The sequence below is a fragment of the Euprymna scolopes genome, chromosome 31 (assembly GCF_053919585.1).
Source record: "Euprymna scolopes isolate OS-2025 chromosome 31, ASM5391958v1, whole genome shotgun sequence".
In the NCBI taxonomy this organism is placed as follows: Eukaryota; Metazoa; Mollusca; class Cephalopoda; order Sepiida; family Sepiolidae; genus Euprymna; species Euprymna scolopes.
This window is the reverse complement of record NC_136512.1, coordinates 45,607,496-45,629,015: the sequence shown is the minus strand read 5'-3', so window position 1 is coordinate 45,629,015 and position 21,520 is coordinate 45,607,496. Positions and strand designations below refer to the sequence as shown.

At 32.4% G+C, this 21,520-nt stretch overlaps 1 protein-coding gene across 2 annotated transcripts in view; it reads right to left on the bottom strand.

Moving 5' to 3' along the window:
- The window catches only part of LOC145255729 (dual E2 ubiquitin-conjugating enzyme/E3 ubiquitin-protein ligase BIRC6-like), a 515,468-nt gene that overhangs the window by 382,935 nt on the left and 111,013 nt on the right, over positions 1–21,520 (bottom strand). For both annotated transcript variants that reach the window (XM_080114338.1, XM_080114339.1), the window contains exon 12: positions 4,674–4,868. In XM_080114338.1, coding sequence (XP_079970464.1) covers positions 4,674–4,868 — 195 coding nt within the window. The remainder of the gene's footprint in view (positions 1–4,673; positions 4,869–21,520) is intronic.

Genomic DNA, 21,520 nt, shown 5'->3' with positions numbered 1-21,520 from the left:
CATATTTTCCAATAGCATGTTGGCTGGGTATAATAAATTTTTTTGCATGTATTCTAATATTTTTTAGAGTCTAATAGAATATATTTAACTGAATTGTTGAGTAAGTATGTGTTTACTAGATCAGTATCTTTGACTGTTTAATACTATGTCTTATCTTCAGTCTAATAACACTTCCATGTTTTCTCTTCTAACTATTGATTGATGTTCAAATCATTTTGCTGAGAACATATATCAAATTGCTTTCAATTGATGTTCATATTTTACTGAGAGCAAAATTGCTTTCAATTTCATGTTCACATCATTTTGCTGAGAACATATATCAAATTGCTTTCAATTGATGTTCATATTTTACTGAGAACAAAATTGCTTTCAATTTCATGTTCACATCATTTTGCTGAGAACATATATCAAATTGCTTTCAATTAATGTCTATATCATTTTGCTATTGGAACAAATACCAAATTGTTTTCAATTTTCTTTTTGTGTATTGTTTGATCTTGGTTCTTTGGTTTATATATTTTGTTTAAAGATTATTTTTCTAGCATTTTTGTCCCATCTTTATAGAGCTTTATAATCATAGGATTTCTCTCAGAGTTCTTTAAATCTTGAATCAGAGTCTAAATGAATTGATTTTTTATTTTTATTTTTTTTTTACATCCACATCACCACTTATCAAGGCAAAGAGGCCACTCAAGAATAAGGGTTAAAGAGTGCACAGTTAGTAATGGAAATTCAGTAAATTTGTTAAGTGGAACGGCTCAAGAACTTGTTTATGTTAGACTTGAAGACAACCATATTGTAGTCAGCTGGAACGCAGGAAAACGGAAGACAATTCCACAGGCATGCAGTTCTAAGAAAGAAGCTTTGTTCATGGAATCTACGTTTAGGTTTAAGCACAGATAACGAGTGGGGGAAAATATTGATAGTGTTTCCGCTAGACGAGTGTTTCTTGTGAAAGTTTGGTGAGGGGGGACCATAGACTGAAGCTCAGTAGAACACTTTCCATGAAAATAACGATACATCAGAGACAAACTCGCAACATCTCTTCTGTGAGATAGAGGTTGCAAGGAGGAGAAAAGGACATCTCCTACGAGGCTACGAAGTCTATTTTGAACTCTATCAAGGCAGGATAAGTCCTTTCTAGCAGCTCCTGCCCAGATGTGGCAACAGTATTTCATCCTTGGACATACCTGGCTCTTCTATAGATAGAGAATTGCATCAGCAGTGAGATATCTACTGGATTGATAGAAGGATTGCACAATTTTTCCAGCGGCCATGGCAACAAATTTGATGTACCTGTTCCATTTAAGATCAGGAGTAAAGGTCAAGCCCAGAAGCTTGTCAAAACTTGAGCCATTCATTTCAACTAATGCCAGATGGGGATCAGAATGTTGACGATGTAAAGAGAGAAGCTTGGTTTTAGATGCATTAAAAGTAACCAGCTACTCCTTTCCCCATTGTACTACGTGCTCAAGATCAGAGGAGAGAGAACCGGAGAGAACTTGGTCGTTTACTGACTCAGATGTGCTACCATAGATGGTAGTGTCATCAGCATAAATGTCTACAAATGATGTAAGAATGTGATTTGGCAGATCATTAATGTAGATCAGGAAAAGAGTTGGGCCCAGGATGGACCCCTTGTTTTCTCCATCTAAGCATTATAATTGGTTTGTTGACTTCCGTGAAGAATATGAACGAAGCACATAGATTCAGAGTCTTAATTTCAAAAGCCCTGATTTTGTATTGTTTGTAGTTTATTTATGTAGGATTTGCTTGTGGCAGTATTAAAAAATTGTGTCTGAATAAAGTACCACTAAGGTTATTCTTTGAATAGGAATCGGTGAAGATTGTTCAAACAATGTATAAAAATGCTCAAAGTTACTATTAAGGTTGTCCCAAAATTTTCTTATTACCTTGATGGTGCCATTTTAGCCGGGGGGGGGGGGGGGGGGGTAGGCTGGTGTTGGTCTGATTGAAAGAGTTAGGAATGGACATAGTAAATTAAGTGAACTTCTAACAAGTAGTGCATTACCTCTGTTGAACAAGGGAAGAATCTATTAGATGTGTACACAGTGTGATAATATATATAAGAGAAACCAGTGAGGATCGATAACATGCATTGCATTGGAAGAAATTATATGAGAATGATACGATGGACATGTAATGTGAATGTTAAAGACAGATTTAGATCTGATGACCTCAAAGAAAGATTAAATCTGGACACTTATAGGAAATGTATGCAGAACAATCAACACTATTGGTTTGATTTCATCAAAGAAAGAATGAGTGTTTGGGTTAGAACAGCTGAGGTAGTAGTGTCAGTTGAGCAAGGAAAAAGGGGAGAAGTGATAAGGATGCATTTGAGAGATACATGGATAAAAACCTGCCCATAGATAAGTTAGTTTAGAAGTAAATTTCTAAAAGCTGTCCAACACATACCATTATGTAATTATGCAACACATGCCATTAAAATCAATATAATGTTGAATATAGATAGTGCTTTCTTTATCCAATGGCTTACCCTGGTTGATCTGCATCATGGCTAAAGTGCCACTTCTTTTTGTTTGGAATATTAATTTTAATTATATTCTATCACCATTTTAACAATAAGTTTTAACATAATACAGTACAATATATTTGTTTAACGATGTACAAGGAAGATTCCAAAAAGAAAATATATTTTTAAAGACCAAAAAGAAAATACAGAATAAAAATACTAATTAGGTGTAAATTTTGCAAAATCTTCATTTAAGTACCGAAAATCAGCTTTAAAAGATATGCCACTTAAAAATGTTAAAAATGATAGATACAATTGCACAAACTTGATTTGCAGACAAAATATCTTTTATATGAAAAAATAAATAATCACATGAAACAAAAATCAACTTATATATAAATATGAACTTCTCAAAATCAGAACAGTGTCGAATCAAAAGACATACAAAGGACTCAATATCTCTTTGGATAGAGATTTATAAATAATCAGAAATGTCTAAATTCAAATGTATACAAACATTCAGGATTTTATTAAGACATTTCTGAGGATTGTATTGAACCATGAAATTGCAGTAAAATGTTAATTACATTTACTTTTGTTATATATAAAAAAAATTGGATTATTTCAACAAAACTTGACAGTTATAGGTACTCCTGCATATTTTGACCCAGATTTTCATGACGTCGGCGCAGCCTCAACAACAGCTGACTAGAAACGACTGAAAAATCTGAGGGAAATGATGAATACCAGAAAACATAAGATTTATTAAAAGAAAAAACAAAAATTAACAAAAAATAACAAAAAATCCACCTTAATTGTAATAAATAAATATATTAACTTTTGTTTTTAATTTTGAAAAAGTGTTAGCAAAAATATGTGAATTTTTGCTGTAAAAGTTTACCCTGTTAATGTTTTTTTTTGTTTGTTTTTTTTTTTAAAGATATTTTTTAAAGAAATGTTTCAATATATTTATCAATTTCTTTTCAAGAAAATAGTTTTTTAAAAATCCTTTTTATGGTAGTTTTAATTTTTATTTTTTCAAGAAAAGTGTTTACATTATCTGTTTTTTTCAGAAACTCCCAACTGGTTCTGCATTCTTTCTTTTTATGTTGTTTGGCCTTCTTCCATATACTCTTGACGTGATTAATGATAGCCTTCAAAATGCAGGCTATGGTTAACAGTCAGGTGGTGGGACTCTACTTCAACTTTGTTGGAAGGCATATAACAATCAGATGGTCTCCGGCAGAATATATTTTTTTATTATAGGAAGAAGGATTTCAATGTTGCAATTTAGTACAGTTACTAATGAAAATATCCTTGTCTGTGGTGTCGTATCTGCTGAAGACCCAGAACGGTTCAACGAGTCTCCCAATATTATACTTTCTTCTACTAAATAGAGGCTGCTTAATTTCCACAGTGTGCTCTGGGCCTCTGATTTGCCTGGGATTCTGAAGTGACAAATCCTAGCAAATGTCTCTAATGAAGTTCCTCCAGTTAGTAGCAGTATATACTGAAACAATTTCACATCAACAATTAAATAAATTTTAATAATCTTTAGTATTTGCAGTTTTTATCTAGAAAAAATGTACCAGTATGCAAGAAGGCATATTGTCTGCATTGAACATTAGTGCATCTGCAAGCAAAACCATCGTTAATTGACATATACCCTTTTTTTATAGCAGATTTCCAGAAAACATGTCTTGTACATAACATTAGATGCTATAAAATTCCTCTATTGGCAAAAACTTAACGTTTCTCTAGGCATCTGGATCAATTTCTCCAAAGTGCAAAATTTCATCCTAGAGTATAGAGTGTATGTCATTTTCAGTTGTCTGCTTTCATTTCAAAATTCCAATTTTTATTGGCTTATCAAACGCTCAGCCAAATGATTTTGAAAATAAAAAATAAAAATATCCACCTGCTTCATTATCCCCAAAATTACTTAAATACTTAAAAAAATAAATAAAATAAACAAAATATATTGACTATTTTTTTCCTGGCAATTCTCATCAGATGAGCTTGCAGCAATGTCACAAAAATCCAGGTCAAAAGATGCATGAGTACCCAGTTATATTATACACAACCTTGCCCGGGTGGTAACATTTTCAGATGAAATGTTTAGAGAAAAATAATTTAAAATATAGTATTGAAAAAAAAAGAAAAAAGGGGAGCATACTTGTAACAGATTTTGTTCTTTGGTGTTCTCCAACATCTTCATTGGCCGCATCTATTAATTCTAAATCACAAGCAACATCTTTGTTAGCAAGAGGTGCATTACAGGTAGACATTTCTACAATTGCAGGGTTCTGTTCAGACAGCTGATAAAAATGTAGTTTACCGCCTATTGTGCAGGCACATAGTCTATCAAGACCTGAAAATAGGAGACATTTTTTATTTTGGGTTTAGAAAAAAAACACTTGAATAAAAGGAAAAAAAACAGTAAAGACATCTTGGTAAATATATCTAGTAAATTATACATTCATTACAAAAATTAATTGCCCCGAACAAAACAGTTTTGTACCACTTGCGTTTCCTTATGAAGATTAAATATATTAGGTTGGTGCAAAAATAATATCGTTTTTTTGATGTTCAACTTCAGATCATAACTCCTTCCATGATAAACTTTTTTATTAATCAAAATAAGAACCATTAGAATCAACACATTTTTGCCAACGAGAAACAAGTTTATTTATTCCATTAACACCTGGGAGTTCCGGAAGCTATGAAGTCATTGAAGGCCAATTCGGCATCATCTCGACTTTAGAAGCATTTTTTGTGCAAGAAGTTGTTGAGATACTTGAAAATGTGATAATTGGTGGGCCATAGGTTCGATGAATATGGCAGATGAGGCAGAGTCTCATAGACCAATTCGTTCAGCTTCTGTAGGGTCAGTTAAGCAACATGCAGGTGAGCGTTGTCATGGAGGAGAATTGGTCTCTTCATATTGACTAATCTCAGGCACATACGTTGGAGCTTCTGGTGCATTTCGTCAATTTGTTAGCAGTACTTCTTCACTATAATCGTTTTGCCTGGATTCAAGAAGCTGTGATGGAGGAGACCGGCTGCAGACCACCAAACAGTCACCATAACCTTTTTTTGGTACAATTTCGGCTTCGAGAAGTGTTGTGGAGCTTCAACATCCAACCACTGTGCCGAATGTCACGGATTGTTGTAGAGGATCCACTTCTAATCACACATTACAATTCATATGAGAAATGGGTTGTTTTTGTTTTGCAGAAGGAGCATAGAAGACGCCTCAAAACAACAACTATCGATTATTTTATGCGGCACCCATTTATCCAACTTTTTTTTTACTTTCCGATTTGCTTTAAATGGCAAACGACTTGAGTGGTTGACCTCGAGTTCAACAGCAACTTTTCATGTGGTTTTGCAAGGATTGGCTTCAATTAACAGTGGATGCGACCATCTTCATCTTCAAGGCTTTCGTCACCATTGCGAAATTTCTTGAACCACTGTTGTGCCATATGTTACGTTAGTGGTTCCTGGGCCAAACACACCATTGATATCATGAGCTATTTCAGCAGCCTTTCAGCCTAGTTTGAACTGGAACAAGAAAATCGTGAGGACTTGAATTTTGTCCATACTGTCAAAAAGCCTGCAAAACAAATGAATGAAGAGATTGAGAATGGTAATAAATAAAACGATTCGATAGACAAAAAAAACGCACTTCAAAATGATATATCATGACTATATATATATATCAATGAATCAATTCAGAAATTATATAACATGTGAGAAAAGAATATTGTTTTTGCACCAACCTAATAAAAACACCTTATGTGTAGAATTCCTATTCCAATTTGAATCAAAATCTATAACATGATCTTGATACTAGAAAATGTCAAAAATTTAAGGTGTCTCAAGAGGAGTCTTAAGGGGTGTTAAGAAATTGAAATTCAGTGCAAATCTGAAATATTGGAATTTTCTAATGGCATGTTGTGCCCATATTAACATTACAAGTTGATTTTTTCTTTTTAGATAATTGTTGTTTTATCAACTTGCACGAAAAGAGCTATGTAAAAGATGCTTAAAACAGTTTGAATTATGCAAATACCATCAGTAGTTCAAAAGTTATGAGAATTTTAAGTGCCAAAAAGTGCTTTTCTGTGGACATTTTTCTTTAGAAAAAGTGGGCTAAATTACGGACCTCAACATTTCAAGAAATTTGGTAATTTTGCCACCATTTATTTATTTTTCAAGCTGGTCTCATGAAACTTGGCAGTCTTATGTAAAATTGTGTGCTCTTTCTGATTATGCAGTCAAACCTGATGTATCTCTTTACCATAAGCCATGAATTATAAATTAAGATGTACAAATTTCATTTTTATTTTAAACTGTCGTATGGTATCATACAGTGGATGTCTATTCATGAACAAAACTAAGTATTATAGTGGTATTTAAATATAGCTTTATAAAGAAAGGTATTTACCTGCCTCCCCACTAAAGGAGAGCTAAATCTTTAGCCATTGAATGCCTAAAGAACATTCCCTCAAAGAAAAAAAAAAAAAAATTGAGTAGATATGAATTAATTTCAGAAATAAATAGAAAATTTTTCATATAGATTTTGAATTTCTGTAAAAGATGGAAATTCCCATAGTCGACCAGAACTTATGCATTTTAGAACCAGTCCAATTTTCAATTTTGTAAATCCTCTATCTGGCACAAAATATACTCCTATTTTCTGAGATGCAGCCATAAATTATACTCTACATGAATCCTTGATGTAGCTTTCACAGTATCAAGTTACCAGGAATCCTGATAAGCAACAACTATATATTCACCAGTTGATGGTAATTTTCATCATTTCTATTCTGTTGTTTTACTGAAAATTCAACTATGTAAACAAAAAAATAAAACGGTAAATTTTAACCTTGTTTCCACCTTAACATTTTTCTTTAAAATAACTACTTTTCTGGGTTTTAGGGCATGCTGAAAACGAATATAGCATTTAAATTTTCTACAAATAAGTAGTTTTCCAGATATTAATCAATGCCATTTCTTATGTTATCACCGGTGGCCATCTTGGTACGCGTGAGCGCGCAAACGCAACCCTGAGAAACTATGCACAAATGCACATACCAAGATAGCCACCAGCAATAACATAAGAAATGACATTTCTTAATATTGGGAAAGCTAGTTATTTGCAGAAAATTTAGATGTGATGTTCGTTTTCAGCATACCCGAAAAAAAGGTAATCATTTTAAAAAAATGTTAAGGTGGAAATAAGTTAAAAATTGAAAAAATGCATCACAATGAAATTCTTTATTGAACCACCTAATTTTTACATTTGGAAACCAAATATTTTGTTATTAAAACTGATTTTAAAAACAGCAAGAATGGACACATGTCAAGGGCCGACGTTATTTTAAAACCCTAACCCTTTACACGTTTTTTTAGGCATTTATTTCCGTGATACCTAAAAATTAGTTGGTTCGATAGAGAATTTCATTGTAATGAGTTTTAATCCCCCCACCCTCACAAACACACTTTCTTGTGATTTCTGTTATTTTACTGTTTGTGGAAATTTATCTAAATAAATATTAAAAACAAAAAATAAAATCATTAATTAAAAGTACCATTACATAAACATCTGAAACAGATAAGATATTTAAACGAAAAACATTATCTATATATTTTTTTATATCGTAAAGTTTTCCAATATAAAAAATATTGAAAGGTGAAGAAATGGCTATTATTATTATTATCATTATTATTATTGTTATTATTTAGATATCCTCAGTTAAAGAAAAAAAAAGAAGAAAAGGTTGGTTTTACGGATTTGAAAAAATGGTCTTGACAATGAGTTGAAAATAAAAAATAAAAAATTATACAAAATACTATTAGAAACCCACCCAATAAGTGTCACGAGAACATTTATTGGATGGGTTTCTAGTAGTATTTTGTATATTTTGAAGTCATTGTTAAGATTTCAAACACATAAAATACCACGTGGCTATTTTTCTTGTGTTTGTGTAACGCTCAGCACTATTTACTTTTCGAAATAAACAAACATTTTACATTAAATAAATACACTAAAAACTTATCCAACTAGGTAGAAGAGTAACTTATCTTGCCTTTGGTAATATTTATTTGCGTTCTTATGCACTTATGCTACCATGCTATTTTTCTCAAATAGTATTTTAAAGTTAAATTCAAGTTTCATGATATCTTCTTTTTTTTTTTTAATTGTTACGTGAAAGTACAGAATAGTTAACAAACCCCCTTTTCTCTCATGTTAAAAATGGGTTTCTAAATAATAACGTTATTATTTCAGCCTGGTAGCATAAGTGCACAAGTACCTTTTATTAGTTATATATTTGTTTTTTTTTTATCACTAAAAAACAATTCTACCACAAGTACAAGTAAGAAGTTATAAATACCATGATAACAGAAATGCATGTACTAAAAGCATTAAAAAAACACCCAAAATAGTTTTGGCTTGGTAATGTTTGGAAATAAAATTTGAAAAACTTAAAAATAATTTTTTTAAATTGACCAACTCAGAATAAAAAATGAGTCTCGTAAAACGAAAGCAGAAAAACAGTTTTCTATTTTTAAGAGAATACAAACGAAACTTGTTAATACACTGACTGTCAGCGCATTAAGTGCGTAGCGAACAGTTTTCCCGTTAAGTGGATTTGAATTTCTACAAATGATAACATTTTAAAGAAATTTCCGCATAACTAATAATTATCAAATATTTACATATTATACATGAAAATAATTCTGAACCTATTATTTATATGAAAATGGATGATATCTGCCGAGTTATCTTATCAATTTTGAAATATTCTTTGTCAACTTTGCTCGGTCGTAACTTTGCTTCCTTTGGTCGTAAAAATATAAATCAAAGTCCAGTAGAGATGGACTTCTATGTTTATATAGCCTGTAAGATTTCAGCCATATCCAATCAAATTTGACCCAGCATATGTGTATCCAAACGTAATGTATAAAATGTAAACATTGAAAAAACAGTTTCCCTTTTCATTGTTATCATTTTTTACTTTTTTTTTTAATTTTTAACTTGGAGCATAAAAACATTGAACGCATAAAAGAAAAATAAATTAACATCATTGGAATGCTTATTTTATTCTCTTTTCATCAATGTAATTCTTTTAAAAACTGACCAACAAATAAAAAAGATATGACTTGTTGGAACACATTAGGTATGAAATATTGCCGATGTCCACGGAAATACAACATGCGCTTGTAATGCTATAATATTATATCCATAAAATCCTTTAAAAAAACTAAAAAGAAACTGAAATTTTGGGAATATCTAATATCTATTCAAATTTCACAAAAATCAAAAAGTATCTGAATTGTCACAAAAGGCTTACAATCCCCTTTGCATAAAACTAAACATATCTCCAATCATAACCTCTTTTGCCATGCAGCTATATTTCAAAATTCTCTAATTAGTTTAGGAGAGAATCCTGTACACACAAATATATAAACAAATGGATATACCTGATGTCTAACAAATTTAATATATCTCTAGTTTTACAAAATAAAACAGGTGGAAACAATCTATACATTTTACATACATACATTTTGTATATTTAGCTTAGAATAATCATAAGAAATTTGCTTTTTACTGTATTTCCAAGAAATATACAGGATGTTCAAAAAGAGTTTGACATTTTTTTGGAAAGGAAAGGAAAAACATATCTTGGCCATTCGAGAGACATCTAACATAAGTTTCATTCCAGCAATCAGCTCCTCTTGGGTGTTGCAGACCATACAGTTGGTGTGTATCTTTTACTACTCTTCACGGTCATAAGATGTGATATCCTGGTCACAGTGTCACTGTGATGTACTCCTTACTTCTCCTGGTGACATACCCAACTTTGGCCGTTTTGGGTTCTGGTTGGTCACTTGGAACTTGCTCACAAAAAGGTTGTCGCTCTAATGAAGACCACAGGCCCTGTTCCATCAGAGTACCATTCTTCCAATATTGTTAAGAGGGGAATTATCTGGTGTTGATCACCAAAGATGTACCACTGAGAAGCAGAGATCACTTAAGTATGAAAAATGAGTAACAATTGAACGTTTGTTCTTTTTTGTTTGTTTTTATATAAAAAATAATTATCATGAATATAAGTTAGAATGTTGAATTTGTGTGGGGGAAAAAAAAATTCTAAATGTACTTTCTACTTAAAGCGTTTTTGAACTGGCTTGGTTCTCTAATTCTGAGCGATATTTAGTTGCGCATTATCAATGCTAAGTTTAAGTCTAAGATTTGTCTCTGTGGTGTGGACTTGGTGGGTGAGCACAACAGTATCTTAGTTACAAAATTATGGCAAAAATAAAAAAAAAATTAAAAAATTAAAAAAAAAAATAAAATAAAAAAAATCTGACACTGTCCAGTCCTCTCCAAATTCATTCAATCCTATGCAAATAGCAACTCCATATTACTATCTGAATAGAGTCTGAATTCCTTTTCAATGATGTGTGGTAGCATGACAGTCTTCACTTGAAACATATCTAAAGATCAGTTTGAGAGAACTGTCTTCATGCAATACAGAATTTCATGCTTATTGTGCAACTAGTTTTGATAGAAGTTGGTGCAAAAAAAAAAAAAAAAAAAAAAAAGCAGAAGCATCACTGACTCAACTGATGCTTTGAACTTACTGAAGTTTCCCGGTTTTCTCTTGAACTCTGGCAATGAGTAGTTGATCCTTTTGACTCTTATGAGAAGTAGCAAAGATGCTAGGTTAGTACTTTCCACTGACATAGAATCTCAACAAAATCCATATTGCCTTGCTTGGATCTTGCAGTACTGTTTTTTTTTTTTTCAGCTTCAACTGATTTCTTTGTATGGACAATCAGAACACTTTTCTTTTCTTTTCTACTAGCCACTGCTTCCACATCTCCATTGCAATTCTCAAACTCACATCAAGGTATTCAAGAAGCACTAAGCTGTGTAGCTAAGATTTACAAATTTTTTTAATCCAGTGCGAATATGTTGTTGCCGATTACTCTCTTCCAATATTCCGGTACTTTTCAGTCTTCTATAATCATCAACTCTTAAACCCATCAATAATACGCAGAAACAACTATCCATTCCGCTTTAACGCTATTAAATACTTAAATAAAAAAATAAAAAATTTAAAAAAATAAAAAAGACTATCTGCTCAACAGTTTAAATGCTTCAAACTCCTTTCAACATTTGAAAGGGCATAAAGTAATTTCTATTTTGTTTTAACGAAAGATCAAAAGGATTTACTTGTCTACAAAGAAACCGAAATGTATTCTGGTTAATTTAATCTTTTAGTTAAATTATTTTTTAAAAGAGGTTTTTAAAAATTCATTTTATTGCATGTTTGATTTTAAAAAATTTATTTCATTACATTTGATTTCAAAGCTGGGGTTTACTTTCAACCACCTTGTAATTTCTCGCTTCCCTTATTTTGTCCTTTAATTCTCACATTCCATGAGTGATCTTCCTGATAAAGGAAGCATTGTTTCTGTACCAGAATCTATCGATCTAACACTTTTTGGCTAGTTTCTCATCTTGAAGTAGCTCTTCTTTAACTACTTACATCAAGTGGCTTTATGCCTTGTCTGAAGCGATTTCCATAAAAATAAATGATTCTAAAATTAAATAATATCAAAGCATTATCAAATTTGTCTTGAAAACTATATATACTAAAAACAATTTATATATATATATATATATATATATATATATATATATATATGAGAGAGAGAGAAAACAGCCAGCAAAACCCAAGGGGCCCCTTTCGCCAACAAACTCATCAAGAGTTAATTGTTGGACGCCACAAAAAATAAATAAATAAAAATATCACACAAGAGCAGAGACTTAATGGGGTGTGCGTGTAAATTTTACCAAGGGAGAAAAAAAAAAGAAAGAAAAAAAAAGGAGAGACAGGTGGGAATACGCATAAAATAAAATATTTACAAATATGTAAAACATATGTCCAAGTGGGGGACAAAGGAGAGAGTTAAAATATATCCCCAAATAAGTTAAATGACTTGACGAATTCTTTCTGTCGACAGAGAGAGGGTCTACATGAGAGAATGGAGACTGATTCCAAAATCCGCAAGTGATTCTGAGAGTCAGCCTGGTGTAAAATTCTAAAATACTTAAATACACATTGGCACATGCTGAATTTTCATAAATGGCAGACTCCAAGCTAGAAGAGGAGGGGTGAGAGAGGTACTTATACAGTTTAGTGACGACATTAAAAAATGGAAATAATGAAAAAAATTTTTATTGTACGTAACTGTTATAGACTGAAGTTCTCCGAAAAAAAATTTCACTTCATTTGATCAAGTAGTTTTTTTTTTACAGTGAAAAACAATTATTTATCACGGCTACGTCAACATGGCCATTTTGGAAATGTTATTGCAGGCCCAGGAAATCCCCAAGGGCAGGTAACTGCCGTACATAGCAGAATACCTCCATTTTAGGCCAATCTAGCCCTTTTTTCCCCCCACCAGAATGAGATTTTTTTTTTTTTTTGCGAAGACAGATGCCATTTTTGGGGTGTTTTTTTTGTTTTTTTTTTTTTAAATTTGTAACAGAAGTAAATAAACGAAGTTTCGAAGTTATCCATGCGTGTCCAACTGCGCATGTTTCGAAAATAATCTCGTATAAAAATTCTTCAATTCTTTGCATTCTTCAATTTCTTTGCATATTCAATAGTATTCTTATTAAAAAAAAAAAAAAAACGCAAAAAATTGCAGATTTAAAAAAAAGAAAAGAAAAGAAACGTAAAAAAAATTGCAGATGTGTTGTGCGCATCTCAATATGGCGAGAAAAAAAAGGCTAGATTGCGATATTTGGCCTAAAATGGAGGTATTCTGCTAGGTACATTTCCAAAATGGCCACGTTGACGTCGTCGTGATAAATAATTGTTTTTCACTGTAAAAAAAAAACTACTTGATCAAATGAAGTGAATTTTTTTTCGGAGAACTTCAGTCTATAACAGTTATGTACAAAAAAATTTTTTTTTCAATATTTCCATTTTTTAATGTCGTCACTAAACTGTATAAGTACCGTGAGAGAGACAAGGCTTGTCCAATCTTATTTTTGCTGGAATATGTTGGTTAATTCTAGACTGCAAATTTAAGGAGATTCAACCATGGCTACCGAAAGAGGAGGCCGGTGAACATGACAGCGTGACGTCATTATCAGATCAACATGTAGGTAAAGGGTACCTCAAGTTTTCTGTGTCCAACCACATGGTCATAAAAAATATTTTTCGTTGCCTTAGAAAATGACTGTGGTAATTTTATGAAGGTAGTCCAAGCGTGCATGTTTTTTCTTCTCCTAAAGAGTAAAAACAATTCTCCATTTGGTTGGTTGGTTGGTTGGTTGTTTTTGTTTTACGGCATATCAACCTTTTTCAGGTTATTTAATGCCGAATCTAGTTATTTTGAGGAACGATTTTTAATGGAGTATATTTGTTTTTTTAAGTCGGATTCTATTTAATCCATAGTTGGGACCTTAACAGGTACTACAACTCCGGGTCAGAGTGGACCTGGGAGCAATGGCAATTAAAGGGTGGCTCCACATTCCCCAAGGCCCGCAAGCTTGGGCCTCACCATCGGATATAGTTTTAGGTCATATCCAGGACCGTTCTATAAAGGGTTCTTTTTAAATTTTTTTATAAAGGCCAATTTTTTTAAGATATGAGAGTATGGTGTGGGGATTGTTTTTATCAAATAACTCTTTAATATTGTTTTCTTTGTAGAATTGATTTCTTACTGTTACAAAATCAGTACATTCAATTAATATGTGTTTGATTGTGAGTGGTGTTTGACAAGGTATACAGATGGGTTGGTTTTCTTTTTTTAGGAGATATGAGTGGGTTAAGTGAGTATGGCCTATTTTTATTCTTGTTAGTTTGACTTCTTCTTTTCTGTTTAGTTTCGTATTTTGTTCTTGTTTTTTGGCATGATTTCGTGAAGTTTGTTGTTAGGGTGTTCATTCCAGTAGGTTTGCCATTTCTCTGTTGTATATGCATTGATACGTCTTTTTAGATCTATGTATGGAATTTTAAAATTTGCATCAATTGGGAGATTTAAGGCGTTTTTTTTTTGCTGCTGAATCTGCTAATTCATTACCTGTAATACCGGAATGGCTTGGTATCCAGCAGAAAATGATTTCTTTTTTTACTGTTTAATTCAGTTAATTTTTGGAGTAATTTTGCGATTAGGGGGTTGTCCATCTTTTTATTTTTAATCGCTTTTAGAGTAGATTGGGAGTCTGAAAGGATTATAAATTTGTTTTTTTTTGTTATTGCAGGCGAGTTTGAGAGCTAGGATTAGAGCATGTATTTCAGCACTGTAGATTGAGGTTTCTTTTGGGAGGTTTGATTGTTTTTTGATTGATTTATTGAGTATTGCTGCACTGGCTGTTGCATTATTTTGTTTAGACCCATCCGTATAGATGTGTGTGGTCTGGATACTTTTCTTTGATTTTATCGAGATTATCATAAGTTATTGGATGAGTATGTTTCTTTTCATATTTATTTAAACTTAGGTCGATGTTAGGGGATACGATTTTCAGGGAGGGGTTTGAGTAGGACAGTTTGGTGAATTTTAGTTATAGGTAGACTTGCTTCTTTGGAAATCGATTTTATTCTAAGTTCAAAGGTTTTGATTGCATTTTCTTTTTGGTCGAAAAGGTGTTTACGGTTTGGATTTAAAGTGCTATTGTGTGCTGGGTTTGTAGGGTTGGCTGTAAGTTTTGTGTAGTATTTTAGACCAATGTTTTGATTTCTGAGCATTGGAGGAGTTTCATGTGCTTCTGCATACAAACTTTCTACAGAGGAGGTTGGAAATGCTCCTAGTGCTAGTCTTAGTCCGGAATGGCATATTGTGTTGAGGGTTTTTAGATATGACTTTCTGGTGGATTGATGTATGAAGCTACCATAATCTATTTTTGATCTAATTAATGCTCTATATAGTTTGAGTAGTGTGTTCTTGTCAGCTCCCCAATCTGTATGGGCGATGACTTGTAGGAGTTGTAATGTCTTATTACATTTGGTTTTGATGTGATTGATGTGTGGAATGAAATTTAGTTTTTTGTCAAAAATGATTCCCAGGTGCTTGTGTTCATTTACGAATGGAATTTTTTCGCCTTCAATCTATAAGGTTGAGTTAGGGTGGAGTTTGCATTGGTTATAGAAATGGATGCATTTTGTTTTAGTTTTGGAGAATTTGAAACCATTTTTAGTTGCTCATTTATTAATTTTATTTATGTTATGTTGTAGTTTTCTTTCAATAGTGTGGGTGTATTTAGATCTGTAGCTGATTGAGCAGTCATCTACATATAAGGAGTTATGTATATCAGGAGAGAGTTCTTTTATAATGTTATTGATTTTCATGTTGAAGATAGTTGTTGATAATATGCTTCCTTGGGGCACTCCTCCTTGATTTTGTGGGTCTGATAAAGTTGAGTTTATGCGAACTTGGAAAGATCTGTCTGTTAGGAAGTTTTTTATGAATTCAGGTAATCTGCCTCTTAGTCCGATGTTGTGAAGATCTTTTATGATACCGTGTTTCCAGGTAGTTTCATATACTTTCTCAAGATCAAAAAAAAAAACAGATGTTACGTGTTCCTTATTGATAAAAGCTTCTCTGATATAATTTTCGAGGTTAGTGATGTGGTCTATACATTGTTTTGGTATCCACACTGGATTTCAGAAATTATTTTGTTGTCATATAGATACCATATAAGACGGTAGTTAATCATTCTTTTGAACGTTTTGCATAGGCAGCTTGTGAGAGCTATTGGTTTGTAATTTTCTGGGCTTGATGTATCTTTTCCCAGTTTGGGTATTGGGATTATTGTTGCGTTTTTCCATGAAGTTGGGAAATCTTTTGTTTCCCATATTTTATTATAAATTTTGAGGAGTTTTAATGATTCGGGTGGAATTTCTTTAAGGAAGCTGTAGTGCACTTCATCTGGTCCTACAGCTGAGTTATGGGATTTTTCTATGGCAGTTTCTAGTTCATCGAGTGAGAAGATTTCATTGTAAGGCTCTTGGTTTTTGGAGTTAAAACTTATTTTATACTTTTCTCCATGTTTCTTAAGTATTTGGAATTGTCTATTGTAGTGTTTTGATGATGAGTTTTCGGCAAAGATTTTAACTAGTGTGTTAGCAATATCTTTTTTATCAGTTATTTTCTGTTTATTTGTGAGAAGGTGTTTGATTGGATTCGGATTATATTTTCCAGTTATTTTCCTAATTTCCCAGCTGGTTTTGGGTTTAGTGGTGATGTTGATTTTGTTGACAAATTGTTGCCAGCAGGATCTTTTGCATTTTTTAATCGTTTTTCGAGTTTTAGCTTCTTATTCCACGACAATTCCATTGGATAATTTGTTGTGAAATGGTTATTGTTTTGTAGGAAGGTTTCTTGTAAGCAAACAATGGCTGGGTTGAAGAGTGACACAAGTATAAGAAGTTCATTATAGTTAGATCTTATTCCACGACAATTCCATTGGATAATTTGTTGTGTTTTATTTCTATCCATGAGGATGTTTAGTTTTCCTCTATTTCCATCTCTTTAGAAGTAGAGGGTTTATCTTTTGTCGGAGTTTGTGTCTTTGGTGAAGTGTTTTGCTGGGTTTTTTCTTTTTTTTGTTTGGATCTGGACGTCGATCTGGATCTTGCTTGAGATGTTGCCGTTTTGGCTTCTTGTTCATTTTTTTCCCTCTTGATTACTTGTGTTTGGTTTCTTTTTTTTATCTAGGGTGTTTTCGGTTTCCATTTTTTCTAGAATTTGGAATCTATTTTGAGTGTCTATTGTTTGGTTTTCTTCTTTTCTGGAACGTTCTTTATTTGCTGTTTTATCATTGCTTATGTTTTTATTAATTTCTGGTGGTTGTTTTGTTGGTTTCTGTGATAATTTTTTTTAATGGTTCTGTTGTGTGGATGGAATATTATTTTCTTTGTTTGGATTTGTTATTTCTATTTTGTTTCCCAGATTTGAGTATTTTTCTTTTAGGCTATTTTGAAATTCTGGCCATTCTATAATATTTAATGTAATCAGTTTGTTAATCAGTTCCCTATATTGATCATGCATTTCATTATGATGGTATGGTTTAGTTGTCTTTTTTGTTGTCTCAGCATATGTGTTGTCTTTCATGTACGTCTCAACTATTTTTCTGGCTTCTGGAAAGGTTGTGTTTTTTTTGTACTTTACTTCTATAATTTCTTTCTTTTTGATATGTTTTGCATATTTTAGAGAAGACCGGGTGATCTTCTTTGCAGTTAGTGCATTTCACCTCATTTATGCATTTTTCTTCGGTGTGGTCAGGCTCTTTGTTGCCGCATTTTCCACATATTTTTTATTCTTTTACAGGCTTCTTTATGATGTCTATATTTTTGGCAATGGAAACATCTTAATGGGGCTGGGATATATTGGTTTACTTTTACATTTAAGTAGACAATTTTTATTTCCTTAGGTATTGTTGATTTGTTAAACGTTAATATGTATGTGTTGGTGGTTATTATTTTATTGTTTCTTTTTATGTTTATACGGACGTGGTTGATTACTCCTTGTTTTTCTAATTCGGTTTTTATTTCTTCTTCAGTTGCTAGCGATAGTTCATAACGTCGAATTACTCCTTTCAAAGTGTTTAGTGTTTTATGGGGAAAGACTTTGCACTTGTACTCATGGAAGTTCTTCATTTTGAATAGAGATTGAGCATCTCTAAGATTGGTTATCTCAACTAGTAGATTTCCATCTTTTGTTTTTTTGATCATTTTTGGTTTACTTTTTGTGGATAATGTCTTTTCTATTAGGAAAGGTGATAAGTATCCAATTTTTTTATTTTCAATTAATTCAATAACCAAGAATCGTGGGAAGTTTCCTTTGTCTATAGTTGGAGCGGTTTTTCTAGTTTTTAATTTTTGTTCTTCATCTGAGCTTGAGAGGTCAGAGTCGGAGGAATGGTTTCTTTTAAGGGTTTTGAGGGGGACGCATTTGTTTTTATCAGCCATGGATTTTGGGATTTATTTTTCATCAACCACGCTCCCTACCCACCTTGGAGTCCAAAATTGGGGCATAGTAAGGGGGAAACCCATTCGCCTTGACCATGTCGGGGCTACGTGGAGAATATACTCTTTTGGTAAGGAGTTCTCAAGCACTATATTTTCTGTTCAATATGTCCTCAAAAATACATTTGCTCAAATGGGGTGTTGAGTTCTGGTCTTTCCAATTGATTGACCCTTGCCACCGCCTTCCAGCACTTACTTGGTTTGCCTATTTTTTGTAGTGGGGGAAGAAAAAAAAAAAGATGGGAGTACCTTTAAGTTTCGTTCTTTGTTGTGGTAGTTGGTACTTTGGGTGTAAGTGCTAGGGCTTGGCGTGACTGGCCGATTGGTCGAATCGGGCCTCTCCGACCGCCCGTCTAGCCAAAGTAAGGGCTGAAGTAATGTGTTGCAGTGCCTAGGTTTTTATGCACCCAGGTCTAGGTTAGCTCAATCACCAGGATCACGTCCTAAGGCATTACGGGTAGCAACCCACGGCTAACTGGTTGCCCCATTGAGGGATTTTTACCCTCAATGGGGGGCAGTAAGCTTATTCTAGTGCCCTACCAACAGAGAAAAAAAAGGGGGGGGCGACGGGGTTGGTAAGTAGGGAAGGAAAAAGAAAGGAGAGGGGAAGGGGGTTGTTGTTTTTGTAGAACATAATTAAGCTTTACAAAAGTGAATAGAAAACAAAAACAGAAAATCGATGTAGGTGCATTTTGTCTCAGGAAGCTAATAGACAGCCTGATCTGGTAGCACCAGAATTCTCCATTTGGATAATTATATAATTGCACATTGCGATAATTTTAATCTAACAAAATATAACAGTAAGTAAACTGGTTTTTGAACTTTTATTTCTATATCAAATATTCCATTTTATTTATTTTTTTAAACTGCAAAACAAACAATTTTTATATGAGAATATTTTTCAGTTCTTTTAATAATAATTTTTAATAACTTTTAATAATAATTTTTAATAATAACTTTTAATAATGAATAAAACTTTTCATTGAGTTAGAAGCATTTTTTACAACAGTTGTTTTTGTTTTGTTTTTTAACTAAAACGATCGATGAATTCAATATTTTAGCACCGAAAAAAAAATTTATTTCTAAAAAATATATTTAAAACTTAGTTTTTGTTTGTTTGTTTGTTTGTTTTATAACATTTTATCTGTAAATAATTTACATGACTGAAATGAGAAATGAAATAGGAAATTCTCTATTCTCTCCCGAGACATAGAAACACAAATTCATCTTTAAAATTCATTATCTAACCAGTTTTGATATGAACTAAAATTAAAGAGTACATTAAATTTGAGGCAAAGAAAAAAAAAAAAAAGGCCAAAAGCATTATTTGAATATGTATAAAAAAATAAATGTAACAAAAAATAAAAATATTTAGTGTGGAAAATATAATAATAAATTAAAATAAAATAAAACTAAAATAAAAACAAGCACGAAATAAAAGTATGAATCAAATTTAATTAAAAAATAAAAAAATTTAAGTAAAATAAATACACGCTCGATTACAAAAAACGTGTATGAGATATATATGAAGAAAGTGAAAAAAAAACCTCATGTAGCAGCCATTAAATTAAAACCCATTTATGCAAGGTCCATGTTCCCCGTGAAATGCAAAAACTGTAGATGACATCGACTGGTGCCACACCAACTAGTTGTGATGAGTCAGGTAGGATGGAAAGTCCAAGATTTCCACTGGAAGTGTGCAGTTCAAATCTGATACCTTGGGGAGACATTTTGTCACCTAGACCCCAGGAAACACCGATTCCAACAAGAAATCAATGGCAAATAGCTGTTGTGATAACATGCAATCATCAGGTCAAGAGGTGGAGAACACTGGAAATCTGAGGAGACTTGTTGTCACTCGGTCTCCAGAGAATACCACAGTTTACTGCCAGTGAGCGATCACTGATGGCCTGTGAGACAACTCCTAGTGAGTGAAATAATAATAATGGCTCCTCCCAAATTCATCACCACCCTGATTTAATATTGTAGATGTTTTATATTTCTTAGTTTTTAACCAATGTTCACATTATAGTATGATTGTCTTTTAGTAGTTATGTGAACTTCATTTCCGTATTCATGTATTCTGCACTGATATGAAAATGAAGACTATAGCAGAGTATAGGATTCCTAAACAAATAACTGATGAAAATACGCTACACATTTTAATGAAAAACAAACATTTTTAATGAAAAAAATTTGATTCATACTTTTATTTCGTGCTTGTTTTTAAAAAAAATGGACATAGAAAACCAAAACTTTAAATATAATTTCTGTATTAAAAGTAATAGTTATTTAAATATTTCAACATATAATCTTGTGGGGAAAATCCAGTTCCCAATAAGGGTCACTCTGGATAGGAACAAAAATAAAAATTGTCCCAGTCATGAAGGATTTCTCTTTCTTCCACTGGCCGAGGACAGAAAAGGTGAATTGTACCATCAGAACAGATACTACACTGATCTTGTCCCGAAGGCCAAGAAGTGTTTGTGTTTAAACGTTTCTTTAATTGTTTGTTCCCTAAATTCATAATTCAGTTTTATCAGTATTAGATTGTATATTGCTTTGAAATTACATAATTTTATATAGATAATATTTATCTTTTATATTGAATAAAGTTCAATTCCATTATTATATAGAATTGGGTTTCTTTTTCTTTTTTAACATGTTTTAATGCTCATTTAAAAATGCCCTCATATATTATCGACAGTGACAGTTCGACAAATCTTACCTACATTGCCTGCAGGTATTTTTCAGTTAACAGGCCTTCTATATATCGGTGGCTGTGGTTCAACCTACATAGTCAGCAGCATACTGACAATTGAATTCGTAAACTACATTACTTTTTGTGATGTAAGGAAACCATTCTTAACAACTAGGGCAAATGCAGACTTTACACCAAAGACCAAACGCAGAGCAACGGGCAGGTAGCAATTTAATACAGATTTAATGATTTGTCAAATAC